This window comes from Mycetomoellerius zeteki, unplaced genomic scaffold (assembly GCF_001594055.1).
Source record: "Mycetomoellerius zeteki isolate Tzet28-1 unplaced genomic scaffold, Tzet1.0 scaffold655, whole genome shotgun sequence".
Classification (NCBI taxonomy): domain Eukaryota; kingdom Metazoa; phylum Arthropoda; class Insecta; order Hymenoptera; family Formicidae; genus Mycetomoellerius; species Mycetomoellerius zeteki.
This window is the reverse complement of record NW_017257670.1, coordinates 361,729-388,120: the sequence shown is the minus strand read 5'-3', so window position 1 is coordinate 388,120 and position 26,392 is coordinate 361,729. Positions and strand designations below refer to the sequence as shown.

Sequence of the window (26,392 nt, the reverse complement as noted above, 5' to 3'; positions counted from 1 at the left end):
CTTTATTTTGCTGATTGTAAGTATTATCTTGTACTTAATTTTTTAAAATAGAATTTCGTGATTATGTGTATGTCTTATTTATTGCTAACTGATTAATATTTTGCATTATCAAGAAAAAATCGTCAAAGTAACAATTTTTCAGACAGACAGAATTTAAATTTAAAAAGTAAAATTCTAAAAATTCCACTAAGATAAATAAAATTCCACAAAAATTCTGATTTTTTTTCAAGAATAAAAAAGAAATCCCGTGAAAATTACAGGTAACAAACATCTTAATTAATTTTACAAAATTATTTCTATAAAACTTGTATAATAGTCATTTTTACAATTATTACTATGTTTGTTATTCAAGGTTGCCACAGAAAATGAATTATAAAATTCCCTGACTTTTCCAAGTTTTCCAGATAAAAAAATGGGAAATTTCCACATATAATATAAAATATGTAAAAATTTTAACATTATAAAATATGTAAAAAATTTTAACATTTAGAATCAAGGATTTTAAGAAAGCTAGCTTGTATTATTAAAAACGCAAAAGAAGCTTAGTAGTATAATAAAATTTTGGGAGCCAAATTCAAGCCAACAAAAAATAAATTAGTATTGGAAAAATGAATGCAGTTATGATGAAAAAGAACGATCAAATAAAATTACTGAATAAAATATAAATTTTAATTATTTTTTAAAAATCGTTTAAAGTGCACGAGTTTTGAATGTATTTGATTATAAACGTCAGATATAATATTTTAAAAATTGTAAAAATTATTTGGAATAGGAGCAGTTTAAGCGAATTGTGAGCAAAGTTCAAAATTCTAGTCTCTTTTATATTTTTGCCTGACCTTTCGCGATTTTCCATGATCAATTTTAATTTCTCTGATTTTTTCCGGTTTTTTCAGTTTTATAGGTCTGTGTGATTTTCTAATCCTGTTATTTGAATGAGAAAAGACACAATCGATGTAAGAGATTCTTTGTACTAACGATTGTGACAGACATCCCGATGCAGATTTTTCTTTCTCGACTAAATAATTCTCAAGTAAAGTTTCAGGCAACGATTCGCAAGAGAATGATAATTTAGCGGCATTCTACATAGACGAAGTTCGTAATTCTCGGCGAAGAAGTTACGTGCCTCGCGGAAACTTGTAACATCGCGTAATGAACCGCGACAGCTGTTACTGATAGCGTGAATTTCTCGCGAAGATCGGCACCCGAGCGGCCGCTTTAGAGCCCGAGATCGATGGATCGCTCCACTTTTTATCCCGTAGATTTAGACTTCCTGCATTTATGTATTCCGTTCATCCATTCGCCGTATGCTATGGCCCGAAACACAAAAGCAGCGACCGGAATCCCAAAACTACCGAAACGTTACTCGGGGCGACGAAGACGGCGGCGGGCGACGATGACGATGACGACCGACGAAGAGGACCGTCGAAGGAAAAAAAGAGAGGAGGGAGAAAAAGGTGAGTCTGGAGCGAAGGAGATGGAAGACGAGCGCGCGAATGAAGCAGCTGCGTTTCGTCTGGTCTCGCCCATGTACAATGCAAAATTCGGCCTCTAATTCTAAAGCGGTTCGCCAATCAGCCGCGTCATTGTTCGCCCGTTGTGAAAGCTCGCGATTTTTTCGGGGGGCTAATCGTTCCCTGAATCCTAATGAGCGACTTCGAGCGAGGAAAGAGAATACAAGAAAGGAATTCAGCAGAGCGAGAACAACGCCGAAAGGGATATTCAACGGGCCTCGAACAGGATCGCCGCTGTGCTCCCAAATCCCTCGATAGCCATTCGAGAGGCTCTCGACACAAGCGATCGTAATTATAAAAATGAATAATATATTATTGCATTACCGCGAGTCATTAATTCGGACGGAATTCGCACGTTACTCGAGTTTGATGGAATCGACTCGATTAATCTCTCAAGGCGAGTGTACGGATCGTGCTGTCGAGCACGTGACGTCTCTATATGCGTTTATCAGACGCACGATTCCGGGCGTCAGAAACAGTCACCTCGTACGAACGGTCTCGAGAATCCACGTACAACGTTGATCGTGTTAACGCGACCACGCACGACGCATGTAGCTGCCACGCTATAAATAATACCCATCCTCGAGAAGCGACAGGACGGATGATCAATCGGGTGTAGGTGTAGAAAAAGGAGAGGGGACGACGAGGGGAGAGAAGAGCGAGAAGAGAGATAATAGTAGTGCATACGAGAGAACGAGAATAGAGAGGGAGGGGAGGGGGAGGGGGAGGGGGAGGAGGGAGAGGGAGAGAGAGAGGAGAGAGAGGAGGACGAGAGGAAAAGGAGGAGGAGGAGGAAAGAGCAGTCAAGGACGTTGTATGTGACCACTGCATTGCGACGGTGGATTCTGTTGAGGATCTTGAGATTCCTCAACGGTGCTACGAACGCAAAACGGTGCGTGGTGTTGTCTTTATAGGTGATGTATAAATAGTACGTTCACCCGAATCGCGCTCTCCTCGCGACCGTTCCGGAACGCGTTTATTTCACGTTGAGGAGCCTCTCTTACATGGTTGAGAAATAATATATCGTGTACATGGACTACCTTTTTCTCTTTCTCGGTGCGTCTATTCTTTTTTTTAAGTTCGACTAGCTTTCGTATTAATTTACGATTGCTGCGACGATTAAATTTGATTACGAAAACAAGAGAGATTTTGCTGAAGTAAAATTTAGGTACTGAAAAAAATTACTAAATTTTAATAAATATTTGTTTGAATAGTGCTAATTATAAATATTTACTAAAAAACATACATTTATTTGGTATGAGATCCATTGATTTAAGTATCATTTTTTTATTGATAAATATTTATTTTCTGTAAAAATAAATGTTTAATTAATATTATTTAAACAAATATTTATTAAAATTTAGTTAATTCTTTTTCAGTGTAAATATCTACATATCCGAAAATAATTTTGTTAAACTATCAAAATAATTAGGAATCAAATTGATTGCTAGAATATTAAAACTTTCTGCAGTATTGCTCATCATTTGAGATTCCTACACTGGAAAACGAGTTTGATTGCATTAATTGGAGTTCTGATTGGAAACGGACAAATAAGAACTTTCTGATTGAACCTATTATAATTCTAACTGATTCTAACTGAGATAACCAGAATTTTTATTGACATGATCACAATTTCTTCTGTTCGTTTATTTTCAACCAGTAATTTTTCTCAGTGTACGTAATTATTTTGATTATAATCCAACAAAATTATTTAGATCTGTATCTCTAATATAGTTATATTTTTAGATACTTCAGCAAAATCGTTCTTTTCACGTAGCAGACAGGTGCACTCTCGTTCGTTAATACTTTTGCATCTCGTGGCTTTTATGGGCATACTCTAAATAATGAAATGTGAAATAAATTGAAAACACATGTAATACAGTATAATCTATGATACAGTAAATTCGGGTAACGAAGTGAAACGGTATCGAGAGAATATCGATTTCGTCGCGATCCAAATGGATAATCCGCGTTTAATTACGCAAACATACAGCTGCACGTCGGGCATGGGGAGTGTTATTCATTATCGCGAGATGCGACGCACTTGGCATTTTTTAGGCTAAAAATAGTGAAGTAGTTATCTGCGTAAGAACGTGCATTTTCGTAGCTTGTGCGTGTGTCACGATGTTGTAACGTTGTATGAGGTTTAATCAAAATGCAAACGACGACGGTGTAATGAGGCCGAGATAAAGGCCGTCGCTCTATATTTGCTTAAACCTTTCTTTTCTGGAGGCGATAGCCGGAGAAAATGCGTAATTGTTGACGTTATAAACGCCTGTTTTTGTGCACAGTAGTTCAAGGTAATCAAAGAGAATGATCTTTTTATCGACATAACAGTATTCTAGCGCAGAATCAATTTATCCTGAAAAAATCATCCAAACAACAACAATACTTGGAGAGAATTTTCTTTTAAAATTTACCGTGAAATATGGTAGTTGTGGTACGATACAATATTAAAAAAATGTTTACCATGCACTTCAGTAAAATTGATCAAACTTATTTTATACTTCATTGTACTTTTATTAATGAATGAGAGATATTTACATTAAAATTCTTCGAAATATAATGTTGTCCCGCGACTGTCATATTTTCAGGGTAAATTCTAAGAAAAAATTCTCTCCGGAATAATAAGATCCGCCAGTACTCGCTGGAATTTCGCACCGGGATGCTTTATAGACTCCCGGGACGTTACTTTCTTAATCGCCGTTCAATAAAGCGTGTCCTCGTGGATATCGCGGGTTTTCCGGTCGACCGAGAAAGACAACGCGTGCTTTCTTCTCTCCGTCTTATCTTCTCCTGGTAGTTTCCCGACGGGCCATGAAATGAACCTTGGCCGAGTTAAGGATGATGGCCGTTTGGTAATGTTGGATCGCGGGGGAATGTATATACAATCTCGAGAGTAAAGCTTTTACATCCATTCGATATCCCCGTTTCTCCCAACGGAAGTAATACGAAACGCGGAACGACGTGATAAAAATCGCCAAATCTGTTTAACTTTAAGAAATCAATTTAACTTTAAGAATGCAACCATAAAGCGTAAGAATTAGAACGAAGATATGGATTTATCGTAGCGAAAGTAGGTGCTATAAAGTATTTTAGAAAGAAAAGGTTTTCGCCCCGCGCGTTTTCTTTTTGCAAAGCTCGGTAAATCTTTATTAAGTTGACGATTAATCGTTGCACGTGGCTGGTACGATTATGAAGCACTAGAGGTATCACGAAAGCATGTAAATCATCTTAAAAACAGTTACTTACGTGACGAAGAAATATAACACGTACGAGCGAAGTAAGATGCATGATAACCGATACAGATATCGTCGTACTCACCTGCAATAAAATCAAAGAAAACAAATGTTAGTTACAAACTTTGCGATAAGTAAAAGTAACGTAGTCGTTTACGAGCATAATTCAAAGTACACGTATCGCTATTAATAATTATATAGTACGGTGCATATAAAACTAGAGAAATCAAAGAGGAATCTAAAAGATTTATATTTTACATGACGATATTTCAGTATATTTATTTTTGTAATTAACTTTTTTTGCTGTAAACCTTTTCTTTATAATTGACATAATATAACGTAAAGCTGAAAATATTGTATATTAAATTAAAAATTCACTTTTATAGCATATAATAAAAGAAAGAGAGTCAAAACGAGAAATAAAAATAATGAATTTTAATATATAAACTCTAATAATAAAAATGGTCAAAGGGGGGTGTATAATAAATTTTATTTTAAAACGTTATAACCCCGTTTCAATTCACCGAGTCTTCTTCAGCCAAAATAAATAAATTACAAAGAATAAAATACAGTCATAAATGAATAAAAATTAAAATATACAAAAAAGAGGAAAACAACAAATAAAAATCACAAGAGCCATATCCAAATAAATGCGCGCACAATAATAAAATAATTGTATAAAAAACTTTATTTTGAAACGTAATAAAACCGTTTCAATTCACCGAGTCTTCTTCAGTTAAAATGAACATTATGTCGAATGTAAAAAGTAATATAAAATAATTGTTGCACGTAAAATTCTGAATTTAATAAGTAGGCCAGTCCTTGAAATTCATTTCATTTTTATAATTCATCTTATGATCCGTGTCATATTTTCCAACTCTCCTCGGCGAATCCGAGAGATGGTCCTTGCCTTGCTCTTTGCGTCACGCTCATCCGCACTTGACCCAATTTCGAGCACGCGCACGATTTCCTTTCCGCTTCACCCGGGCAAAAAAGCTACCCTCTCCCCACCGCCTCCTCGCATCGGGGTTGCATTTCAGTTGAAAATTACATCGCGCGACTGATAAGCCGACCTTGACATTCCCATCGCGCGATCGGTAAATGAAGCCTCGTCACGTAAAACCGCGACTGGCGTAAACGAGAGGCGACCAATCCTTTCAACGAGTAGCCTGGTAAAGTTCATCGCCTGCTAAATATACATGGTGTTTTACTGCTAAGCAATGGGCTGTTGTTATTACATTATAAGCGATTGGTTTTATCTTCGATTCGCCCCGGGCACTCCCCCAATTAGCAGGCAAGCGTGAAATGCGCGATGCTTCGAGGCGATAAGCAAAGCGAGCATTTACATGGCGCATATTCGATTAAATCTACAATCAGCGTATAACGAAGCTACCGCATCTGAGATCGTGCATCGATCGCCTCGTACACGCTCTTAGCTTTGCGCGTGATTACATCACGGTTACGCCGAATTTTCACGTACATCTCATTATTACGAGACATTATCGAGCTCTTTGAGGAACGATCAAATAGTCGTGCTTAATTTAATGAAGAATATTCGATGATTCTAGGATACTCTGCACGTGATCTTTCATTTCCGTTCTATTTTCGTTACGATGCAGCCTCGTCTTGGAATCCAATGCTTATCGCCATTCGTGAATCTGATTCGCTGGACATCTTCGAAATTAGATCATCTTCGAAGGATCGCCTTTCGATAAACTAATATTCGTATAAAGACGGAAAATGTGTGTCACAAGGTTTATTTTTTGTTGCTGTACTATTGAACTTTTTTTTAGTTTTCGCTAAATTTGAAACTTATAATTATTTTATTTTAAGTACAAGAAATGATATTCTCCAAAATCTTTCGAGTGGAATCTAACTCTAAAGAGTAAAGTCTCACTCTTGGAAATTGACAATCGAGTTATTCTTTTTCTTATTCCATACTGGCAACTTGTCTTTAGAATTAGATTCCACTCCAAAAAGATCTAAGAGAATACAATGTTAAATTTATAATTTCAAATTTGAATTATTTTTTTAATAATTTCTATAGACTTCTACTTAATAATATATCTATAGTTAATTTAATCAAAACAGTTTAACTCGAGAAAATGTATTAAATTTGACTCAAATTTAGTTTATTATTTACTAAATACAATATGTACGTTAATATATTAACGTTACTGCACTTTGAAATTAATCACAAAAATGAATTGATTTACATCTTGACACACATGGAAGATAAAAGTAACAAAATGTTATTTAACTCAAGAAATTGAGTTGCCATTGTATGTGTGTGTGTGTGTGTGCTCTTTTGTCTCTAACAGTGTAGTGTTCACTTAGATAAAAACAGATTTATAATCAACACTTATTTTCAAATACTTTCTACTGCTAAATTCGCAATTGTCAAGTTTCTCTAGTTCTCATTTTTTCTAAATTTTCTCTTAAACTCTCGTTGGAAGTGAGAGATGTTTTTTTTAATAAATATTACTACTTCTACTGTATCATCTGGACAGCAATAAAAATGTTAATATATGTCGACGTAAACATTTTGCGGAGGCGAATGTAAATCATGGCGAGAGAGAAAAAAGAGAGACAGAGAAAGACAGAGGGGGAAAGGAGGGAGGATGAATCGGGCCAATGATGTCAAAGAAGACCTGTTGGATTGGATGACAGAATATAGGTCGCACAGCCGCCCATCCGATCAGGATTTGCGAGGCGACACGCTCTTTCTGTATGCATTCCGCGTCGCTGAAATTTTTCCGCTCCGGAAACGTCCGGATGACGAAATGCACCTGCGTGCGCCCGCGATGCAACCGCGTTGCATCTCGGAAGACAGCGCCATAAATAGAACGCGGAGGTTACTGTGGGTAAATTACAAAGCGGCGATTCTGCGACGCCTCGCAATTTCTCGACGCAGCTTTTTATTAAGATAAAGTGCGGTACTATTTACCTTGTTTGAGCGCAACTTTAGCAAATACATCTCTACAAAAATAGAAAGTTTTTTACACTCACTTGTATGCGCGACGGAAATATAATTAAACAGAATTAAACAATTAATACTGTATAATAATTTCAACGGATAGTGCTTTCAAAATTAGTATACATTGCGCAATGTACTGAAAGAGTTAAATTTAACTTACAGATCATGTTTGTAATTGCGTTATTGATTATGGCGTCAGCTGCAAAGGGTTAATTATTGCATAGCACATTCGTATATAATATACCACGGAACGTAATTAATCAACTACGATGACACGAATGCCGACCATAATTTCTACGAAGCCCGAATGAATACTGATATCTCGGAACGTTATCGCGTCGCGGCCGCGTTATCTGTGCGGGTCATCGTTTTCAGCATATGTGCCGTTGAAGTTACGAGATTCAAACGAATGCGGATGCATTTCTCCGTCAGATCGAATTCATCCATAATCGGATCGGACGGGGAATGCAACGTGGATGCGATGCCGCGGCCGCGACCGGGAAGCCAGGACGGTACGTACGCTGGTCAGGGTACGCAAAAGGAGGAGGCAAGTAGGTCAGTAGGTGACTCGTGCTAAACAGTGCACCAGGAGTGTCCCGACATTGACCTATATGTCTACTTCGTGTGTGCAACCGCCCTCTCCCTCCCGTGACCCTTCCTTCTCTCTGTCTCACTGTCCTTATCTCTTTCTCACTCCTTCTCGTTACCTCTCTCCCAGCATCCCCTCCAGCGATGCACTTTCCAGCCAATTGCATATAGGGTCCGCTTGCAGTGTGTCGGAGTGCACTTGCCCCACTCTACCCGGACGACACCCCGGCGCCGAACCGCCGCCCCCGCCCCACGCGACCTCACTCTCTCACTCTCTCCTTCTCTCTTTCTCTCCCGGGCTACCAGCGGGTAATGGTGCGATCGATGCCCTACACCGAGTGACGAAACTCGAGGCCAAACGTAAAGCTCTAAAGTACCCTACCGAGCTTCTTAATGCATCCTCATACGGTATGTGGTGTGGTATCACACTTCCGGTGTGCACACGTGACTAATCGACTTTTTCGTAAACGCGGTTGATGCAATACCAAGAAAAAAGAATCTCGGGAGAGAGTTCTTTCTTGACGTTCGTTCGGTGAAAAAAAATTCTTTAGGGTCCCCCTAATGAAATAATGAACCTAATTTAATTTTTTATAGCGAGAGAAATCTGCAGGGATCGAGCAGGATTGATAGTAAACAAGAACCCGCCGAAAAACCTGAGAGTAAGTTATACGGAAAGAACAATTTTGTTGAGTGTCTAAAAATTTAGCTAGATACAGATCCGAAAATAATATTGTTGAACCATCAAAATAATTAGAGTACAATTATCAACTTATATTATAGAATAGAATCACTCTAAAAAGTGAGATTTCACTCCAAAAAATTTAGAAAATAAGAATCTCAGGCATAATAAGCAATGCTGCAAAAAGTTTTAATGTTCTAGTAACCAGTTTGAGCGTTCTACATAATTATTTTATTAAGTCCAACAAAAGTATTTTTGAATCTGTATCTAGCTAAATTTTTAGATACTTCAGCAAAACCCTTCTTTCATAAAATAAAATTAATTGAAGTAGTATCACCCGACTCTCTAAATTCTTTGGAGTGAAATCTTACTCTGAAGAGTGAAAATTGAGCCAATCTTGAAAAAGAATAACTCAATTTTCAATCTTTAAGAGTGAGATTTCACTCTTCGGAGTGACAACTCACTCTAAAAGTTTTAGAAAGTACTTAGATGCTTATCAATCGCAAACTTCAGACAGATCAAAATGTGGAGAATTCAGAAGAAGAATCATCTCGAAGCCTGTACTTGGTAAAATTCTTTTTGTAAACATAAACTCGTCTACTTCACATGTTATGAACTTAACCATTTTGATTCTCAATGCCACGCACTTTCAACTAAGATCTCGTTCCCTTAGAGGCTCCATCATCCTAAGGGCATCCCGGCGCTTATCTGCCGAACAGCTGCGAAGCCGAATGTTCGCCATCGCGATCTCACCTGTTCTGTGCGAAATGCGTTCATCGTCGACGCTGACCTTGGAGGGGACAATGCGGTAATTAATCGTTTCGTAACGCAATCTGCGTGTTCGTGTGCGTGGCGTCAAGGCATAGCCTTGCGGAAATACAAATGGCGTGCCTGGTGGTACACAGGAAGGACGACGGAAAGGCGCGAGGAAGCAAAAAAAAGAGAGGGAAAAAATCAGAATTAAAGTTTAGCTCAGCGAATCTAGTCGACATTCGATGCATTTATGTTGTAAGAATATAAGGTGTTTCACTCTCGAGATGCGCAATCGATGATCAATCAGAAAATTAGTCCAAAATTAATTTGGTATACACATAATATTTAATGTAAGTTTATCCAATTCTTTAATAACATTTTGATTAGTATTTTAAGATTTTCATTATTTTTATTATATTTTTTATGTAGTATTGTATATTACAGATAATTTAATTGTTTGAGTATTCAGTTAAATACGAACAGACAATTTTTTATTTTAACTATTGACGACATATTAAGCGACTGTTACCCGTTTTAATTTCACAAATGAATTTTTTAAACCTACATTGAAGATGACCCAATAATAAGGGTCGAAATGTCTGTAATTATATTTTATTTCGAATATATTTCATTATCGAATATATACAGTATTCTTACACAACAACAACCTGTGCTGGCTCACATTGGCTTTCTACCTTCCTGCAATTAGGTAGTCCAAAATGTTATGAGCTAATATAGAGCTGTTATTAAAAATTTACTACACTGAGAAACCCATTTATTAAATCAATTAATTTCTTGTTTGAATATGGAAAAACCAAATCCTTGGTTGATACAATAAAGGTTCGGTTATTGCAACATTTTATTTGTTTCTGATAAACAAGTTTATCAGATGTCAATGTTTATCAGAAACAAGTAAAATGTTACAATAACTAAATGTTGTTGCTTCAACTAAATTACTTTGCTGCATCAACCAAGAATTTTGTTTGTCCGCATTTAAACAAGAAATTAGTTGATTCAACTAAATGGGTTTTAAATTCTTTTAATAGGGTTAAATTTCTCAGCGTACCAATAAAAAATTTGCCCCAAAATTGTATTCGACCACCATTATCATGCGCAATGAAACATCTTGTAGTCTTACATCATAGATGCACTTTTCTCACGCGGAACACAGCTTCTCTTTTTCCTCTCCTCTGATCCTCTCGCGCGAGAAGTGCGTGCCCTCGAGATAAAGGCAAAAGGGGTACCGCGCCCACGCGCGGATTGCGTAATGCACTCGCACCGTCGTCGTGTGGGAAGCGTTTTATTTCACCGCGAAACGGTATCGCTATACGACGAGTATAATGAATATCATTCATATATTATGTGTCTCGACCGTGGTGGTGGCCTTTTGTTGACGCTCTCGGGAACGATACGGCGACGGTAATTATATTATGGAAATGATGTAGTCACGGGAACGCGGTAAAGACCATAGGGAGAAACATCGTGACGGCGACCATGCATTTTTTACTTTGACGCTACTGAAAATTGAAGTGAAGAGGGTACGTAAAATGAGACTTTTAGCATGTTACTTGCGATCCCGCGATTTTAAAAAAATGATAATTATCACATTTGAATAAACAAATACATACTCTAGAAGCAAATTCACTGAATCTTAATAATGCTTCTTTGAATACTGCTAAATAAACATTTACTTACAGTAAATAAATATTTACCCAAAGAATGATAATTAAATCAAATTAAAATGGTTTTTGTATCGAATAAATATATGTTTACATTTAGTAAATATTTATTTAGAACCATTCAAACAAATATTTATTAAAATTTAGTAATTTTTTCAGTGCATAAAAATTTTCGAAATCGAATTAGATGAGCATTACATTAAAAAAGAAAAATTGTATATAAAACACATTTGAGAATTATTGTAATAACAATTATAAATTAATTTTAAACCGATAAGAATAAATCAAATAAGAGAATTAATTCTATTTTTGGTCAAAACGGACCTTGATAATATTTATATGAAAATTTGCAAATACATTCACTTCGATTTTCATAATAATTTTTCACCTCGCATCGTAGCTTGAAGGCAGAAAGGGAAATCGATATGAAACAACGATGAGGAATCGTAATTTTGCTGCTCTTGGCTGGACGTACAGAGAGGCTAGCAGATAAAAAATTTCCACTGAAAACAAGTTATATCTTTGCATGCGGCTCTTTCTACCTTCTCTTTCCTTCTGAAAAAATGAAGACTGAAGACGAAGATAATGTTTAAAGTATAAAATAATACAATATAAAAGTGAGAAAATGGCTCAATAATTTCAAATCAATAATGACAAATCGACATATGTTTATAATTTTCGTTGAATATTAAAGTTTAAGTTTCTGGCTCGTAGCCCTTCGATTTGTCATTATTGATTTGAAATTATTGAGCCATTTTCTCACTTTTATATTTTAATATACGCGGGCGAAGTAATGCGTTTTAAGTCATATTGTTCTTCTTTTACTTTTTCTTTCATCAGAAATAACTTCGAAATTAATACTTGTAATATTCTAAAGAAATCATGCAATCTCCCATCAGATATGAATTAAACAGAAAATTCCGCACACGACTAATATTTTCGGATAATTAACGTTGTACTTGAGACAAGACACTTGAATATTATGTATCATCGACGAATAGACAGCATTTCCAATCATTTCAATTCTTATAACCGTCAAAGTATGTTACTCGTTTAAAAATTGTTTTTATATTTATATTTGTTACATTGATGACCCGATCGGTGTCGAAACATATGTTTGTAATTTTCGTTGAATATTAAAGTTTAAGTTTCTGGCTCGTAGCTCTTCGATTTGTCATTATTGATAAAATAATACGTTATACAAATGATACTTCTTTTTACAGTCATTTATATCGAGTGTTCTTTCAGAGTGTTCGTTCAGCTACAATATAACACATAGAAAAGAATATCGGAGCAACTTTGTTATCGTCACGAACGCCCGTCCTTATCGCGTTGTATTTAAAAGTTTTACGTATCTACTTCCATTGCGCTGGTCATGCACGTGGCCTACGACTCTTGATTTTTTTTCCTTTCTTAAGTTTGTCGTGGTGCTATTAATGTCGCAAAGTAAATCAAATACGTCACGTCTCACGACCGATAAAGTCTCGAAAAGTGAGTTGGTCAACTAAAAAGCCGACTTTTCATAACGCAAGACACTTTTATTGTAAATAAGGAAGGAATATTTCAGTCCATTCTAATAATTTTAATTAACCTTCCTGATGCTACAATCTGTAATATACAATAGTTACTGATGCTGGATTTACAGGATCCATTTAATTTATTAAAAGGCATTACTAAAGTCCTTGTTAAAATTTTGTGTTAAATATTTAACATAATCGAACGTTAATTTAACATAATGTGATTATATTATTTAAATAATTTGTGTTAAATTGATATTCAATATTTCTTAGCAAAATATAATAATACAATTTATAAATAAATGAATAAAAAAATGTTTTAAAATGTAAATTCTAAGATAAATGATAATAAAATGTGTTAATTTAACATATCATAAATGTTAATTTTACTGAAAAAATATGATTTTATGGTTTGTTTACAAACTGTGTCAGTGTTATCTTTTTTAAAACAATATTTATGTCACTTTCTAGCATATTTTACTTGTATCAAATTAATACATAAACTTAATCGTTTAATAATGGATCGTTTAGAGGATACATGTTAAACGTGTTAAATTTAACACAAATTTTCCAATGTACTTTGTAGCATTAAAAACAATGATTATGTGCAATTTCCAAGAAAACTGTGCTGTTGATAGCTTAATACATTAAGCTCCGGATTAAGATTCCTCACATTATAAAGACTCCCAAGTTTCTAACATTGACGTTCTCTAACCGGAAGTGCAGTATTTCTCCCTAACTCTCATAGAACGCATATTGCGCGAGTCGCACGCGTCGTAGTTCCACGCTCGAACAATAATGTATTACCGATCCGTCCGTGCGTGTTCGCCGCAATTGACTAAAATTACGCGGTCGTGCCGCAATTGCTGCAATACTATCAATTCCGCATCGATCGACGGCTCGATCCCCGAGTGTGAGAGGTCGCACCGCGGTGTCCGATATGTCGAGGATCCAACAATGAAATTCGCGTCGCGAGACGGTCCTTGAAAGACCGGCATAGAAATCGAAAGCGCGCGCATGATCGCGCAACTGCGAGATCTTAATTGCTACCCGCATATGAGCCTCGCGAGAGGACGGGTGGCGGCCGCAGGCACGATGGTCCGCCGAGCAATCCCTGTGTAACTAAATTATCAGTACGTGTTTAATTAAGCGCGGGGCAGCGTACGCGGTTCGTGCAACGCTGCTCCCGGCCAAGGTCGTCCCGCAGCCGTGGCGAAATAATTGGCGAACCGACGCGGCGTGCCTCGAGAACGACCATGCCTCGGATATAATCGCCACCGTTGAGAATCGCCACCGTTCGTGGTGAGATTCTAAAGTCGGGGAAAAGTGGACGACAGAGACGTAGAGGCGCGTTAAGGTATCCCAACGAAACTTGTAATTCACGTGAATAAAAGGAAAAAACAAAGCGCGATAAAAGACAGAAACGCGCAAGTGCGTTTTATATTGAGTTGGAACGAAAGTTCGTAGCGCTGCAAACTTCAAAATTCAAGTAGCTGTAACTTCGTTAGAAACGAACGAAATTTAAATTTAAAAAGGGAGTTTTAAAGATTAAAATCTCTACTTTCGAAAGGTCGAGATGTTTTGTGAGTTCATGTGAGTTTAGTAATGTTTACATATAGAAAACGAGCTGGACAAAGTGAGGAATTTTCTTTTCACTTTGTGAACCCATCACGTGTCTAAAAAAAAAAACTTGGGAAAATTTTCGATTCTCTATTAAGTTTAAAATTTTCTCTACAAAATTGTTTTTAAAAATGTTCCTAAGATTTTTTGTTACTGAGTTACCGCGGATTAAATAAGAGGAACATTTTGACTTTGATTGTTATAATTCCGTTAAAAATCATTATCGTATCGCAATTAAGAGCAAAATTCTTAAAACTGAAACTCTGTTGTATAATTGCCAAATTTTTTAAAAACATATATATACAGGGTGTCTTTGATAGTATTTGAGAAAAAAATTATTGAAGACCAATATTCAGCCATTTTTAGTAATTAATATCTTGTTAACTATTGCGAAAATTGCGAAATGGTAGAGGACTTTTCGACTCAGTTCGGTTCACTCTACCTGCTCACGATGGGTAATTTAATCGATTAATGACACCCTGTATATGTACCTGTTAAGCTCGTAATATGCAATGCAATTTGATAAGGTAAAAGACAAAAATACGAGCAACAACTGTATCGAATGATTAAATTCTATTTTATTGTAGTAATTATGATAATAAAGTTCCGAGTAAACATAACAATTCAATGCGAAATACAATTTAGATGTAACACCAAATTAGTTTACAATATCTAAAACTTATTTATTCATAATATATATCAAAAATATATTTTTAATATATTATTATGAATTAATAAATAAAAAATATGTAGACGTGATACGAATGAAGTAGCGCTACGAACGTTTGTTTCAACTCAATATTTCCATGAGCTTGAGTGCGGATATCTAGTTACGTATATCCTTGTCTCGTGTAGTCAGTCTCGTAATTCGAAAACTCATCAAGTTGCTCATGTTACCGATTGCTCTGATATTGCAGCTAAATTATTCAGATAATTTACAGCGAATAAAGTATAATTACTACTTGTATGAAATATTTATAGATGATTATGTGACATATCGCTTTGTACGATGCCGCACAGCATCGTTAATGCCATTGCAATAACTGACTGACAAATAGCAAATGACGGGAACAAAAACGTCATCAACAACTTATTTTTCAAATAATCACTCGTTCGTGCGTAAAGTGGTAATTGATTGTAAGTGATTTGATTTCGACGAGTATTTGCAATGACGGAAATATCCACTTAAAAAATCTGATTCCACTTCATAGCGAAAATTATTACAGTAAGTACGCGCGTTATTGATCGCCGAATACTCGTCACACAACGCGTGCCGTTTAACATCGAAAGAAATCACGCTTCGTTCCCATGAGTTATTTTCTCTATTGTATCCAACATGTAATGAATTGCGCGATGTAATACGCAGTTTCAAGCGAAGCATCAGAATTTCACAAGCACATTTCAACAAAGTCCTCTAAATAAACTGAATAAAAATGTAATCTACCTTGTTTACCGATAGGAAATTAATTTTCCCTTTGTCACTCACTTATCAGCTACTTATCGTCAATCGTAGTATGTCACTGTGTCAGGGACGATAATTTACAATGGCTATTAAACGCGAGCGCGTATAAAAGGTGCTCTTTTTCACAGGTCGGCCGACAAACCTAAAAAAAAAAACCTGTCAATGACGCGTATTTTCTGCATGCTAAATAAGTAGCAGTCGAGTTCCCTTTTTTTCGCTACGTCGAACGGAACGTAGCTTGCAAATATGTCAATTATGCGTATCGTTATCGATTTCCATAAATGGATGATCAACACCGGGAAGCTCGACGGAGGCAGATCCAAGCGCGATTCGCACGCGGGAAGAAAATCGCGAAGGTTTAGCGATGCGTGAACAAATAGCGTCGCGACCTTCGTTCGTGGCACATGGCTCTCGCTATATGGAGTAGGTGTGTCCTGTTTCCGCGGTGAGCAACGCCAATGTCACTGGGTCGACCAGGCGCATTCTGCACTCGCCATGAGAAACCGGCAACAATGCGCGGTGCAACAATTGCGTAACGCGATTGCATAATTGCGCTCTGCACGAGCACAGCGCGCAGCGCAGCGCTATGCGCTCCTCCCGGATTGCGTGCTGCAACGATCAATAAACTCGTTATATCGCGAGTGTACATGCACGTATAACACGCGTCTGAAAGCGTACATCTCTACAGTTGTCAATCGCACGCGTGCCTACTATAATCGGACGTCACTTTGTCGTGCCGATTGTCCACTCAATCCTTAAAAAATCGAGTCGTCTCTCTCATTGACGAGAAAAAAAAACGCACGTAATAAATTTCACTAGTGAATAATATGAATTCAACCAGAAAAAGGTTTCTTTGATTTAAAGAAAACATTTCTTTGATTTGAACATCATTCCTTCGATTGAAACATAATTTCTTTAAATCAAATAAATTTTTTTATTTAATTTTAAAAAGTAATGTTTAAATAAAAGAAATGACGTTCAAATCAAAGAAATTTTTTCTTTAACCGTATAACAAAGAAACATTACTTTGAATTGAAGAAACCTCTCTCTGGATATCCCTTAGTACACATGATGAGTTTCCGAGTCTTTACGATATGAGATATGTCTGCGTCTTTAATTTTCATCATTTTTAGGTCCTTTTCATTTTCTAGTTAATTTATGGCTTAGACTTAACCTCACTTAACCTGATGATAATGTAAAAATTGTGTTTTCCTAGCTAAAATTAATTTATAACTTTTAAAGTTATCACTACATAAATCATCAGTTTAGTGATTAATTATGCTAGAAAACTATAATTTTCACATTATCGTCAGATTAAGTCTTAACTATAAATTAACGAGAAAAACTAGGCCTTAAAAGTATAAAAAATATTAAGTGATAAGAAACTATTATAATGGTACTAAAACACTGTCATATTTTGAAACAAAGATACATTGAAATAATGAATTATAACAACTCCACTCAAGAAAAAGCTGTAAGATTTTGAAATAAATTCCCTCTCAAATTAATGTATTTTTGCTCAAAGTTAACACAATTAAATGATTTTTCATTTTAAAGGTTAAAATCCAAAGAATAAAATTACGTAACTGAAATTATGTAAGGCTGCAAAAAAATATTTGTTGTAAATTTTTCACAACGTAATAACGTGTAATTGAAGAAAATGTCTACTGCAATGAAACATAATCCTACTGGATCTATCAATACCGATTATGGTTAACGTCTTTAGAAAATATTTGTAAAATTGTGTGTAAAAAAAGTAAAGGATAGAGGCCATTATTTAGCCAGGTGCTTCTAGTATTTCAAAGAAAAAAAAAACGCAGAGGAAGGACCGATCCTGTGTACTAAGGGATATTTGTATTGTCGTCCGATTTGAAACAGGAGACGCAAGAAGAGCAGCGACATTGTATCTGCCTGTTCGAAGTGCAACGTCTTCTACAGAATGGAACGTTAGGTTTTCACTTTCGACATGCGGTTTCGTTACTCCACATTATCGGCGTCGCATCGCACGAAGTAAACAAGTCGCGTCAAAATTTCTCGCCCACGTCTGAGATTCCTCTCCATTCTCCTCACTCCTTCCAGTCAGGAAAACCGGCAACGCTTATAACTGCGGGACATCCTGGCTGTGCGCGATACCGCAGGTCAAATATCTAAATAGCGAATGTGTATATGTCCTGTGCCCACGCTCGCGAAATTCTATCTCGTTAATTGGCGCGAAATCCGAGCGTGTGCGAACGAAAAGGAAGAAAAAAAAGAGACGGAGAGGAAGAAACGTCTCGTCCTGCGTTTCGATACTAACGACGGTGCATTTGCAATTAGATACGGTGCACGCCGCTTCTGAGAAACGACATACCGCACCTGAGAACTCCCGCTTTAATGACGACTAACGACGGCCGACAGTTTACTGAATATTTTTCTATCCTCGCGATCTCACCGATGACGCTCGCGGAAGATGATAAAAATAGCGAATAGTGGAAACGCCTTCCGGATTATAACATAATCCTATTTTCCTCTTTTTTTAATAATTTCTTTGATAAGCTCTTTTTGTGATTACGCGTTGCTGTTAGCAAGGCTATAAAATATTATTCTATTGCTACGAAAAGTTACTCACTTACTCGACACTTTCTTTCTTTTAAATAACGGTTATCTTTAATAAAGAATATTTTGATAATAATCTTAAAATATACTTATTACAAATTTTTAAAAACTCATTATTATGTACTCGACACAAGAATTTATTTTCTTTTGAAAGATATTATAAAATTGATCGAAGAAGCGACTTCATATAAAGAGAGAGAGAAAATCGAATTTATTTTAATTTAATAATCTTGATTGAAGTATTAAACTTACTAGAATTCACTTCAGAATATTTGAATAAATTTAATGCTTGTGATGAATGTTAGATCTGCGGATATACAAACTTTTTAAATACTTGAAACAAAAGTAATCGTTACTTGCGTAATATGCATTTTTTGTGTGTATATACGATATAGAATCTACAGTTTAGTACATTACTCCAGTAAATGTCCGGTCGGTCTGCAAATCGTCGAAGATAAAATGTAAACGCTAGTGAACCCAAAAAAAGAAAAGAAAAAAAAGAAAGAACAGACTCAAAAGACAGACAAAAATAGCTTCGGGGTTGCACCGATTCGTTGAAAAACGCAATGCTTGAGAAGTGATTAATCTTCTTCGTTCTGACTTCTATACCTGAGGTATTGTACGTGCCTTTGAGAAAGTAAAAGATGGCTAAGACATGCTTGGAACACCCTGTATAGCTAACAAGTCTAGGATAGCCTGCGGTTTAAAACGGCAGAAACCTTGTTGCACTTTGAGATTTCGCGTCGCGAGCCTGTGTGTTAGCGCTCTCTCTCTCTCTCTCTCTCCCCCGCACCCTCCCTCTCTTCAGAAATCGCGATGCTCGCTTTGGAAGACCCTGAACTACGCTGAACGCTGAGGCAAGGAGTATGGAAGCTAGAAGAATAACAGGAGCAGCGTATAAGGCGTCGTCTGATGCGATGCATGGTGCAGAAGGACGGCGTTACGAACGAGAGGAAGCAGGAACGAGCGAGAGAAGGAAAGGGAGAGCGAAGGACAAGAAGAATGAGAGAGCAAACGAACGAGAGAGAGAAAGAGAGAAACGATAAGATGGAGGGAGAGGAACACGTTAGCAGCGTGGCTCGTCCTTGGACTTATATAACGAGGAAGAGACCAACAGGGAGAGGAGAAAGGAAGAAAGAGAGAGGAGGCTCGCGAAAGAGAACAAAATGCTACGTGGATGGTGTACTGCGGATTAAAAATGAAGGATAAAGGGCGACGTTGGTGGAACGTGTAGCCTTTGCAATCCTATCCAGGACAAAGAAATCCCGGAATTTGGTGGGTCCTCTTAGGACGAACTGCAGGTCAGAAAACTCAAATGAACTTTTGTCTACGCCTGCCTTTTCCGCTTTCCTGTCGTCCCTTATTTTTCCCCAAACCATATTTTCGTTTCAACCACAGGACCGCTGCTTTTCCACAAATTCTCTTTATCGACACGCGTATCAATACAAAATTCTTTTACAAATTCCGAACCTCTATATCTGTGTCTCTTCCCACTTTTTGTATGATACCTCGACAGGTATATGAAATATCTCTGACATTCCTCGGCAAATGTTTAACAAATGCATTCTTTTGCGAATTTATAAAAGCGATGCCTTTCCTTTTGTTTCCTATCCTCTTATTTCTCCGATAGATTTCGGTCGTGTATTAAAATTCAAGAATGTAAAGTACGGACGAATGTCTCAACTGATCGCGGATTATCCCATAAGACGGACCGCCGCGCTCGAGCGCGACGTCTTCAAAAGCGAGAGGAAAGTAACGAGGCGACGAGGTATGCGAAGAAAAGAGCAGCGAGAAGGGAGAACGGAGGCGGAGGAGTCGTGGCCGTGATCTCGCGGGGACCGGAATGAATGCAGAAAGGTCATCGGTTGGGTCGCACGCCACATCCACCGCGCCAAACTTAGAAACGAGACGCTCCCGCGAACGCAATTTTACTTCGCGCTTCCTCTCTCTCTCTCTCTCTCTCGCTCACCTAAAGATCATAATAATTGTACTGTCCAAAACACCAAAGCCCAAATTGGGATATTTCAATTTCTATCATCTCAGTGTGACATCTATTATCTCTCAGTGTGATATCACACTGAGAGAAAGATGTTTGGTATTTGTGACTACACTGGAAAAATGTATTAAATTTTACTAAATCATTTGTCTGAATAATACCAACTAAATATTTACTAAATATATATTTCCCTGGTTGATCCAGTAATCATTTGCTTGTCTCAAAGATTATGCATGTCTCAGTGCATGCCGAATTAAGATGTGTATTATTTTTTGTTTAATTCTTATTAATTATATTATATCTTTTATTTAAATATTGTTTTCTTATGATTCGTAGCCCTTCTCAACACTTTTATTATTAATTTATATTAATTGAACCATATTATACGACATATTTTAAATATATATTTATATATTTGACAAAAACTATTAATCTGATTGAACCATCACATTTTATGGAGTAAATATTAATTTTTAGTTGGTACTATTTAAGCAAATGTTTACTAAAATTTAGTATTTTTCTCAGTGTTTAATTGCACGGTAAAATAATTACATTATAGTAGTAATAGTAACATTATTACTATAATGTTAGTAATAATAATTATATTTATAGTCCTATCGAAAGCATTCAATTAGCATCGAAATGACTATAAATTACGATTAAATTATAGTTAAATTATTAATTGTTAAATTATTAATTGTAACTATTTTTTCTCTATAAGTGCAGCTTTGTAAAAAAAAAGTAGAGAAAGCCAAAGAATTGCACTGAGAAAAAAAATTATTCATTTGACTAAATTAATCTAGTCTCTCGTCTTTATTTCTCTCTTTGAAGAATGTACATATTTATTTAAAATCAAATATATATTTGACTTAAATATACATACATTCTTCGTCGAAATAAATAAAGATGAACTAAATTAATTTAGCCAAATTAATAATTTCTTTTCTTAGTGTACAAACTAATCATATCTTTTAATACCAAAACTGCAAAATTCACACAGTTGAGTTAAATTATCTTTCAAGAGACTTGTTTATCATTAACGCATGAATCTGTAAACTCGCGCTGAAACGGCCGACGTGAATTAACGGGATTAATGAGCAATTTGAGCAATGTGTGTGTGCGAGATGTATAATCGGATGGCATAACAGATCAATCGTATAAAGTACGATGCGAGTGTGTCACGATAAAATAGCTCGGATTGACTGGTGATCAATTTCGCGTAACGAAATACCAAACTCGTTGAACGAATCGTTTAATTCGACAGTCGACTGCGCTACTCGTCGATTGTTAAATCGCCAAAATATCAGGTTAACTCTGTGAATTGTTCAGTTGACTCCACGTTTGCCCTCAAACGAATCGATCGAAACACTGGTTTTGTTTGTCCAACCAATTATATTTTTTAGCACAATTTAATTGCTAAAATTTAATTGCTTGAATTCTATAGTTTCTCTTATATTTCACGAAAAATAATCCGACGCTTAAATTTTCAAAACATAATTCAGCTTGTAATAATACAATATTCAAACATAAAACAAATAAGAATTCAGAATAATCAAGGACGTAAGTTTATCTTAATTTATCAGTTTTCTTTCTCTGAACAGTTTTATTTTTTAGCACCAATTTACCTTGAATTTTATAGTTTCTATTACATTCAATCGAAACACTTTGGCTCGCAATAGTAATACATTATTCAAACTCAGAATAAATAAGTAATTCGCAGTAACCTGCCTCTCTCTCAATCCACTCAATCATACGAAGAGGGATCTCGAAGTTACCCAAGGCAAAGGCGGGACAAAAGTTTTAACCTTACGGTCGTTTTTCCCCACGACAGGTTGCCGCATCGAGGTCGACAAAATTTTCCCCGCTTCGATTCATGATCGAAGGGACTGCGGTGCGCACCGGAGGAGGGTTGAACGACGACGACGCGGGAGGGTTAATTCGCGGTGGCTTGAGGTAGGGCGCGCACGAGCGGACGGCAGGTGTCGCCACGTCGCGACGCGAAGCGACGAGGCGAGGCGACGGTGGAGTCGAGAGGTACGGGGAGCAACGGAGCACGAGGAAGGGGTGTGAGAGAGAAAGAGAGAGATAGACACGCGGGCTGTCAGTCGGCGGGGAGGGGGCTCGGTCAGGCGATAATAATTCTCACGTGTGTGCGGCCCGTGCGCGCCGTTGTCAAACGACACCGTGACTCCGATTCGCCGCGGCGCGTGGTGTATACCCTCCGCGCCGCGCCGGGCCGTCCCGATGTAGGTTAAAGACACGCAGTTACGGCCGCGGCGTTGCGCAACGCGGAACGCCCGGTGCCAGTCGCACTCTCACGGGATTACGGGTTCGCCGAGGAGCGCGCGCGCGCGCGTGGGGAAAACGTCGCCGTGTTGCTTTCTCGGTTATACGCGACGGCAAAGAGGAGAGACCGACGACGGAGGGATCCGCGCGGGCGGATCGCCGTCTCGGGTTTCTTCGTTCGGCGGCGCTGGTTTCACCACGTGCCCGTGAGCGATCCGCAGGATGATGCCCTGGAGGCGTAACGCGCGCGCACACACTGGGTCTCTCTCTCTCTCTCTCTCTCTCTCTCTCTCTCTTCTTCTCTTTCTTCCCGTCCTCGTCCGAGGCGCGAGAGCGAGACCGCGAGAACGCGGGGGAGGCGAGGAGCGCGAGAGAGAGAGAGAGAGAGAGGAAGGAAAGAGGCGGAGGAGGAGAAAGAGAAGGAGGACGACGCGCTGGTACAGTCGCGGCCAAAAGTGCGCGGCGTGACATAGATTCGATCGAGCGACGGCGATTTTCGCCGGAGAGCCCGGAGCGGTCGACGGATCGTCGCGACCTCGACGGTCGTGACGAACCGTCAACCGGTGGATGCATGTCCGTCGACCGCGGGCATGAAGACGTCGGATGCGCGGCCAGCCTCCCGGCGGCGAATGCGGTCACTGAACTAGTTCCGTTTCGACCCTGACACTGCCATTGCCCCCCCGGGGGCGTCGCACGATCCATGTCAGATGCCACAATATTGCCGCCGTTTCCCACGCGTTATCCTCGCGCGAACTTACCCCTGTCGGAGGACTCCATCGTCGATTCCGTGGACCCTCCGCTGCTGTCCGGGGGGGGGACCTTCCTGGGGCACCGGCTTGTACGCGCGGCCGAGGATCTCGCGCTTTCCACGGCGCACGTGGAGATAGTCCCGCTCGTGGTTCACGGCGGCTGGCACGCTCGGCGCACGGCTCGAAAATTTCTCACCACGGTATAAACATGGCCGGCCCGCGCACGGCCGCACGGCTCCCTGGCCTGTCACAATCCGCGACGGTAGAGGGGGGGTCGTTGAACCTTATCCGCGGGTACGAGACGGCGTCGCGGAAGGGCACCGGCCGCGCCAACTTTTTTTCCGGGGCCTCCCGGGGAAAAACGGCGTAGCACCGTGGGCTACGGTGGGCGCGACCTAAAAATAGATCACCAATTCGGCGGATTGTTTTGACTAATAATGCGCTTCGCAACCTACTCGCTGGTGGCGCCACTGCGCGGCGATGGTCCGCCGGCGTGTCGCTGCTGCCGCGACACGCCACCGCGCACCTACATGCGTGTGTATACATACAGGCGCGTGCTCATGATCGCTGTCAAACGCTGAATGTTGAAAGTTGATCGATTTCCTTCGCGTTAATCAACCCGGTAATTGCGTCCACGTTACGATGTCCGGGAGCGACGTAAAGCAAGCTCTCCGAAAGCTGGACTTTCCTTATTGCGCCAGGGAAGCTCTATGTAGAATCGGTACGAGCTGTATAGGTTATCTCGACGCTATGGTCTGTTTATTTTAGCTGTGCTCTGTTTTTATCAAAGATAAAATTTGTACAAATCTACATTTCAATATTTTAATATTATACAGTTAAAATATCAGATCTATGTTACTACAGAGTAGATTAAAAGTTTGGCCAAAAAGTTTTGTTTATTAAATCATTAGTAATGTATATTTATAATATAAATTCTAGAATGTTACATCTTATTACATCTTATTAAATACCAAAAATAATTATCCAAAATAACCTTTAACTTTGATATAAACTTCCAAGTCATTTTAGAAATACATCAATGATGGTTGCACATCTTTCCACGAATAAATTGTCTCAGGCAGTCAGTAAAGCAGTCTTTAGTTTTCCAATCAGTAAAATTTTTATAGTGCAATCTTTTTGATATTTAATAAGATGTAACTAATGCACATATACTTCAGTTTTTTTTTAATTAACTATCCAGATAGTAGGCTGTCGTTATTTAATATCAAAATGAAGTTTTCAATATTATTTTAGCATCAATTTGCTGGATACATGATACAAATTGATAAACATACAAACTTTGTAGTCAAACCTTTTTGTCACCTTGTATATTTTAATATTAATATTTTTTCTTTCTCCCCAATCACATTAAATTTTGTTTGTTATTTGTTCAAGAGGTACTTTGCTGCAGACCTAGCAAGCAAGTAGACCTACAAATGGATTTGATATCAGAATTTGTATTCGGAGAGGTAGAGAAGCGAAAAAAACGCAGCACGACACAAGCAATACAGGAGCTACAACTAATAGAGATCATGAGCGACTTCTTCCAGAGTCCAGGTGGCAGTCCTGCGGTACGCAATGCTCTCTTCTTGTCGCTTTTCCCAGCAGACAGTCCCAGATACAAAATTCTAGGTAATCTGGTATCGTTGGCAATCGCTACACAAAACAAGGCAGTCTTGAACGCAGCTGGCATTTGGATGCAGCAGTTGGGTTCTACCTCGCCGCAGAGCGTAGGACTGGCGAGGCACGTGCTCAATGATTATTTCGTGCTTACTCCAAGATCCATCGACAAGCTGAAGCAGCTGCCAGTGCTCACTCTGCATTTCACTGCCAACCTGCTAACGGCGATAGGTGAAGTTTACGAGGACAAAGATCCACCTACCGAGCTGCTCAGATTGGTAGGCGAATGGATTGACGAAAATCCGAGTTTATTGTTGACGCCTCTGATGGACAATCCTGCATTACCTACTGGTGGAATCCCAATGACCCCGATAACACCTATAGCGGGCCTATTCAGGTCATTTCCTGTACCATAACTTAACATAGAGGTGATACAAGACACAAAAGTGTTTGTGTCGAATTATTTTTTTTTTATCTACAGATGGTGTATATTGAGTCCTCTGCGTGATACTACAAACAACACAGAGACTCGAGAAGAGTCGCGAAAATTTTATTCAAAAGTTCAACAGTTACTCATGGACTCGGTGCTACGACTGAATAACAGTGGTAGCAACAAGCATGCGATTTCGGCGCAACATTTGGCGTCTACTACTCGTTTATTGACAACGAATCTGCAGAATCGTCCGAACGTCGACACAGTCTTGCGTGACCTAGCTATGGAACGACTTGCGCAAGCAGTCAGCGCAGCCATGTCTGCGAACTGCATTTATGGAAATAAACGTATGTTCATGCTTCTAATACATACATATATAATATAAAAATAAATATATCTTTATATTAAACGTAGCAATTATATACTATATGCTAAGTAGTAATAAGTAGTATATATATATATAATATTCTATATATATAGTAACTAATATAGTATATAATACCAGTTTATAATAAATGTTATACAATTAATAAATTTAACGTTTGTTTCAGAGGAACTATTAGCCCTTCTACAACCATTATCATATCAGCATTTTTTGATAGAATGGACATTACAAACTTATGCTACTAAAGCAGCTTGAGATGAGAAGAACTATTAGAATGATGTAAAAATATATAAAATATATATA

At 38.2% G+C, this 26,392-nt stretch overlaps 2 protein-coding genes across 2 annotated transcripts in view; one reads left to right on the top strand and one right to left on the bottom strand.

Moving 5' to 3' along the window:
* Positions 1–24,074, bottom strand: part of usp (retinoid X receptor ultraspiracle) — a 101,091-nt gene extending 77,017 nt beyond the window's left edge. The window contains exon 1 of the mRNA XM_018457684.1: positions 23,661–24,074. Within this exon, the coding sequence (XP_018313186.1) occupies positions 23,661–23,679 (19 nt within the window). The 5' untranslated portion in view covers positions 23,680–24,074. The remainder of the gene's footprint in view (positions 1–23,660) is intronic.
* Positions 24,075–24,213: 139 nt separating this feature from the next.
* Positions 24,214–26,353, top strand: LOC108728881 (uncharacterized protein C7orf26 homolog). Its single transcript, XM_018457687.1, has 4 exons — positions 24,214–24,372; positions 25,047–25,668; positions 25,753–26,051; positions 26,256–26,353. Exons 1-4 carry the CDS (start codon positions 24,294–24,296, stop codon positions 26,342–26,344), a joined length of 1,089 nt encoding a protein of 362 aa, XP_018313189.1. The 5' UTR covers positions 24,214–24,293; the 3' UTR covers positions 26,345–26,353.
* The last annotated feature ends 39 nt before the right edge of the window (positions 26,354–26,392 follow it).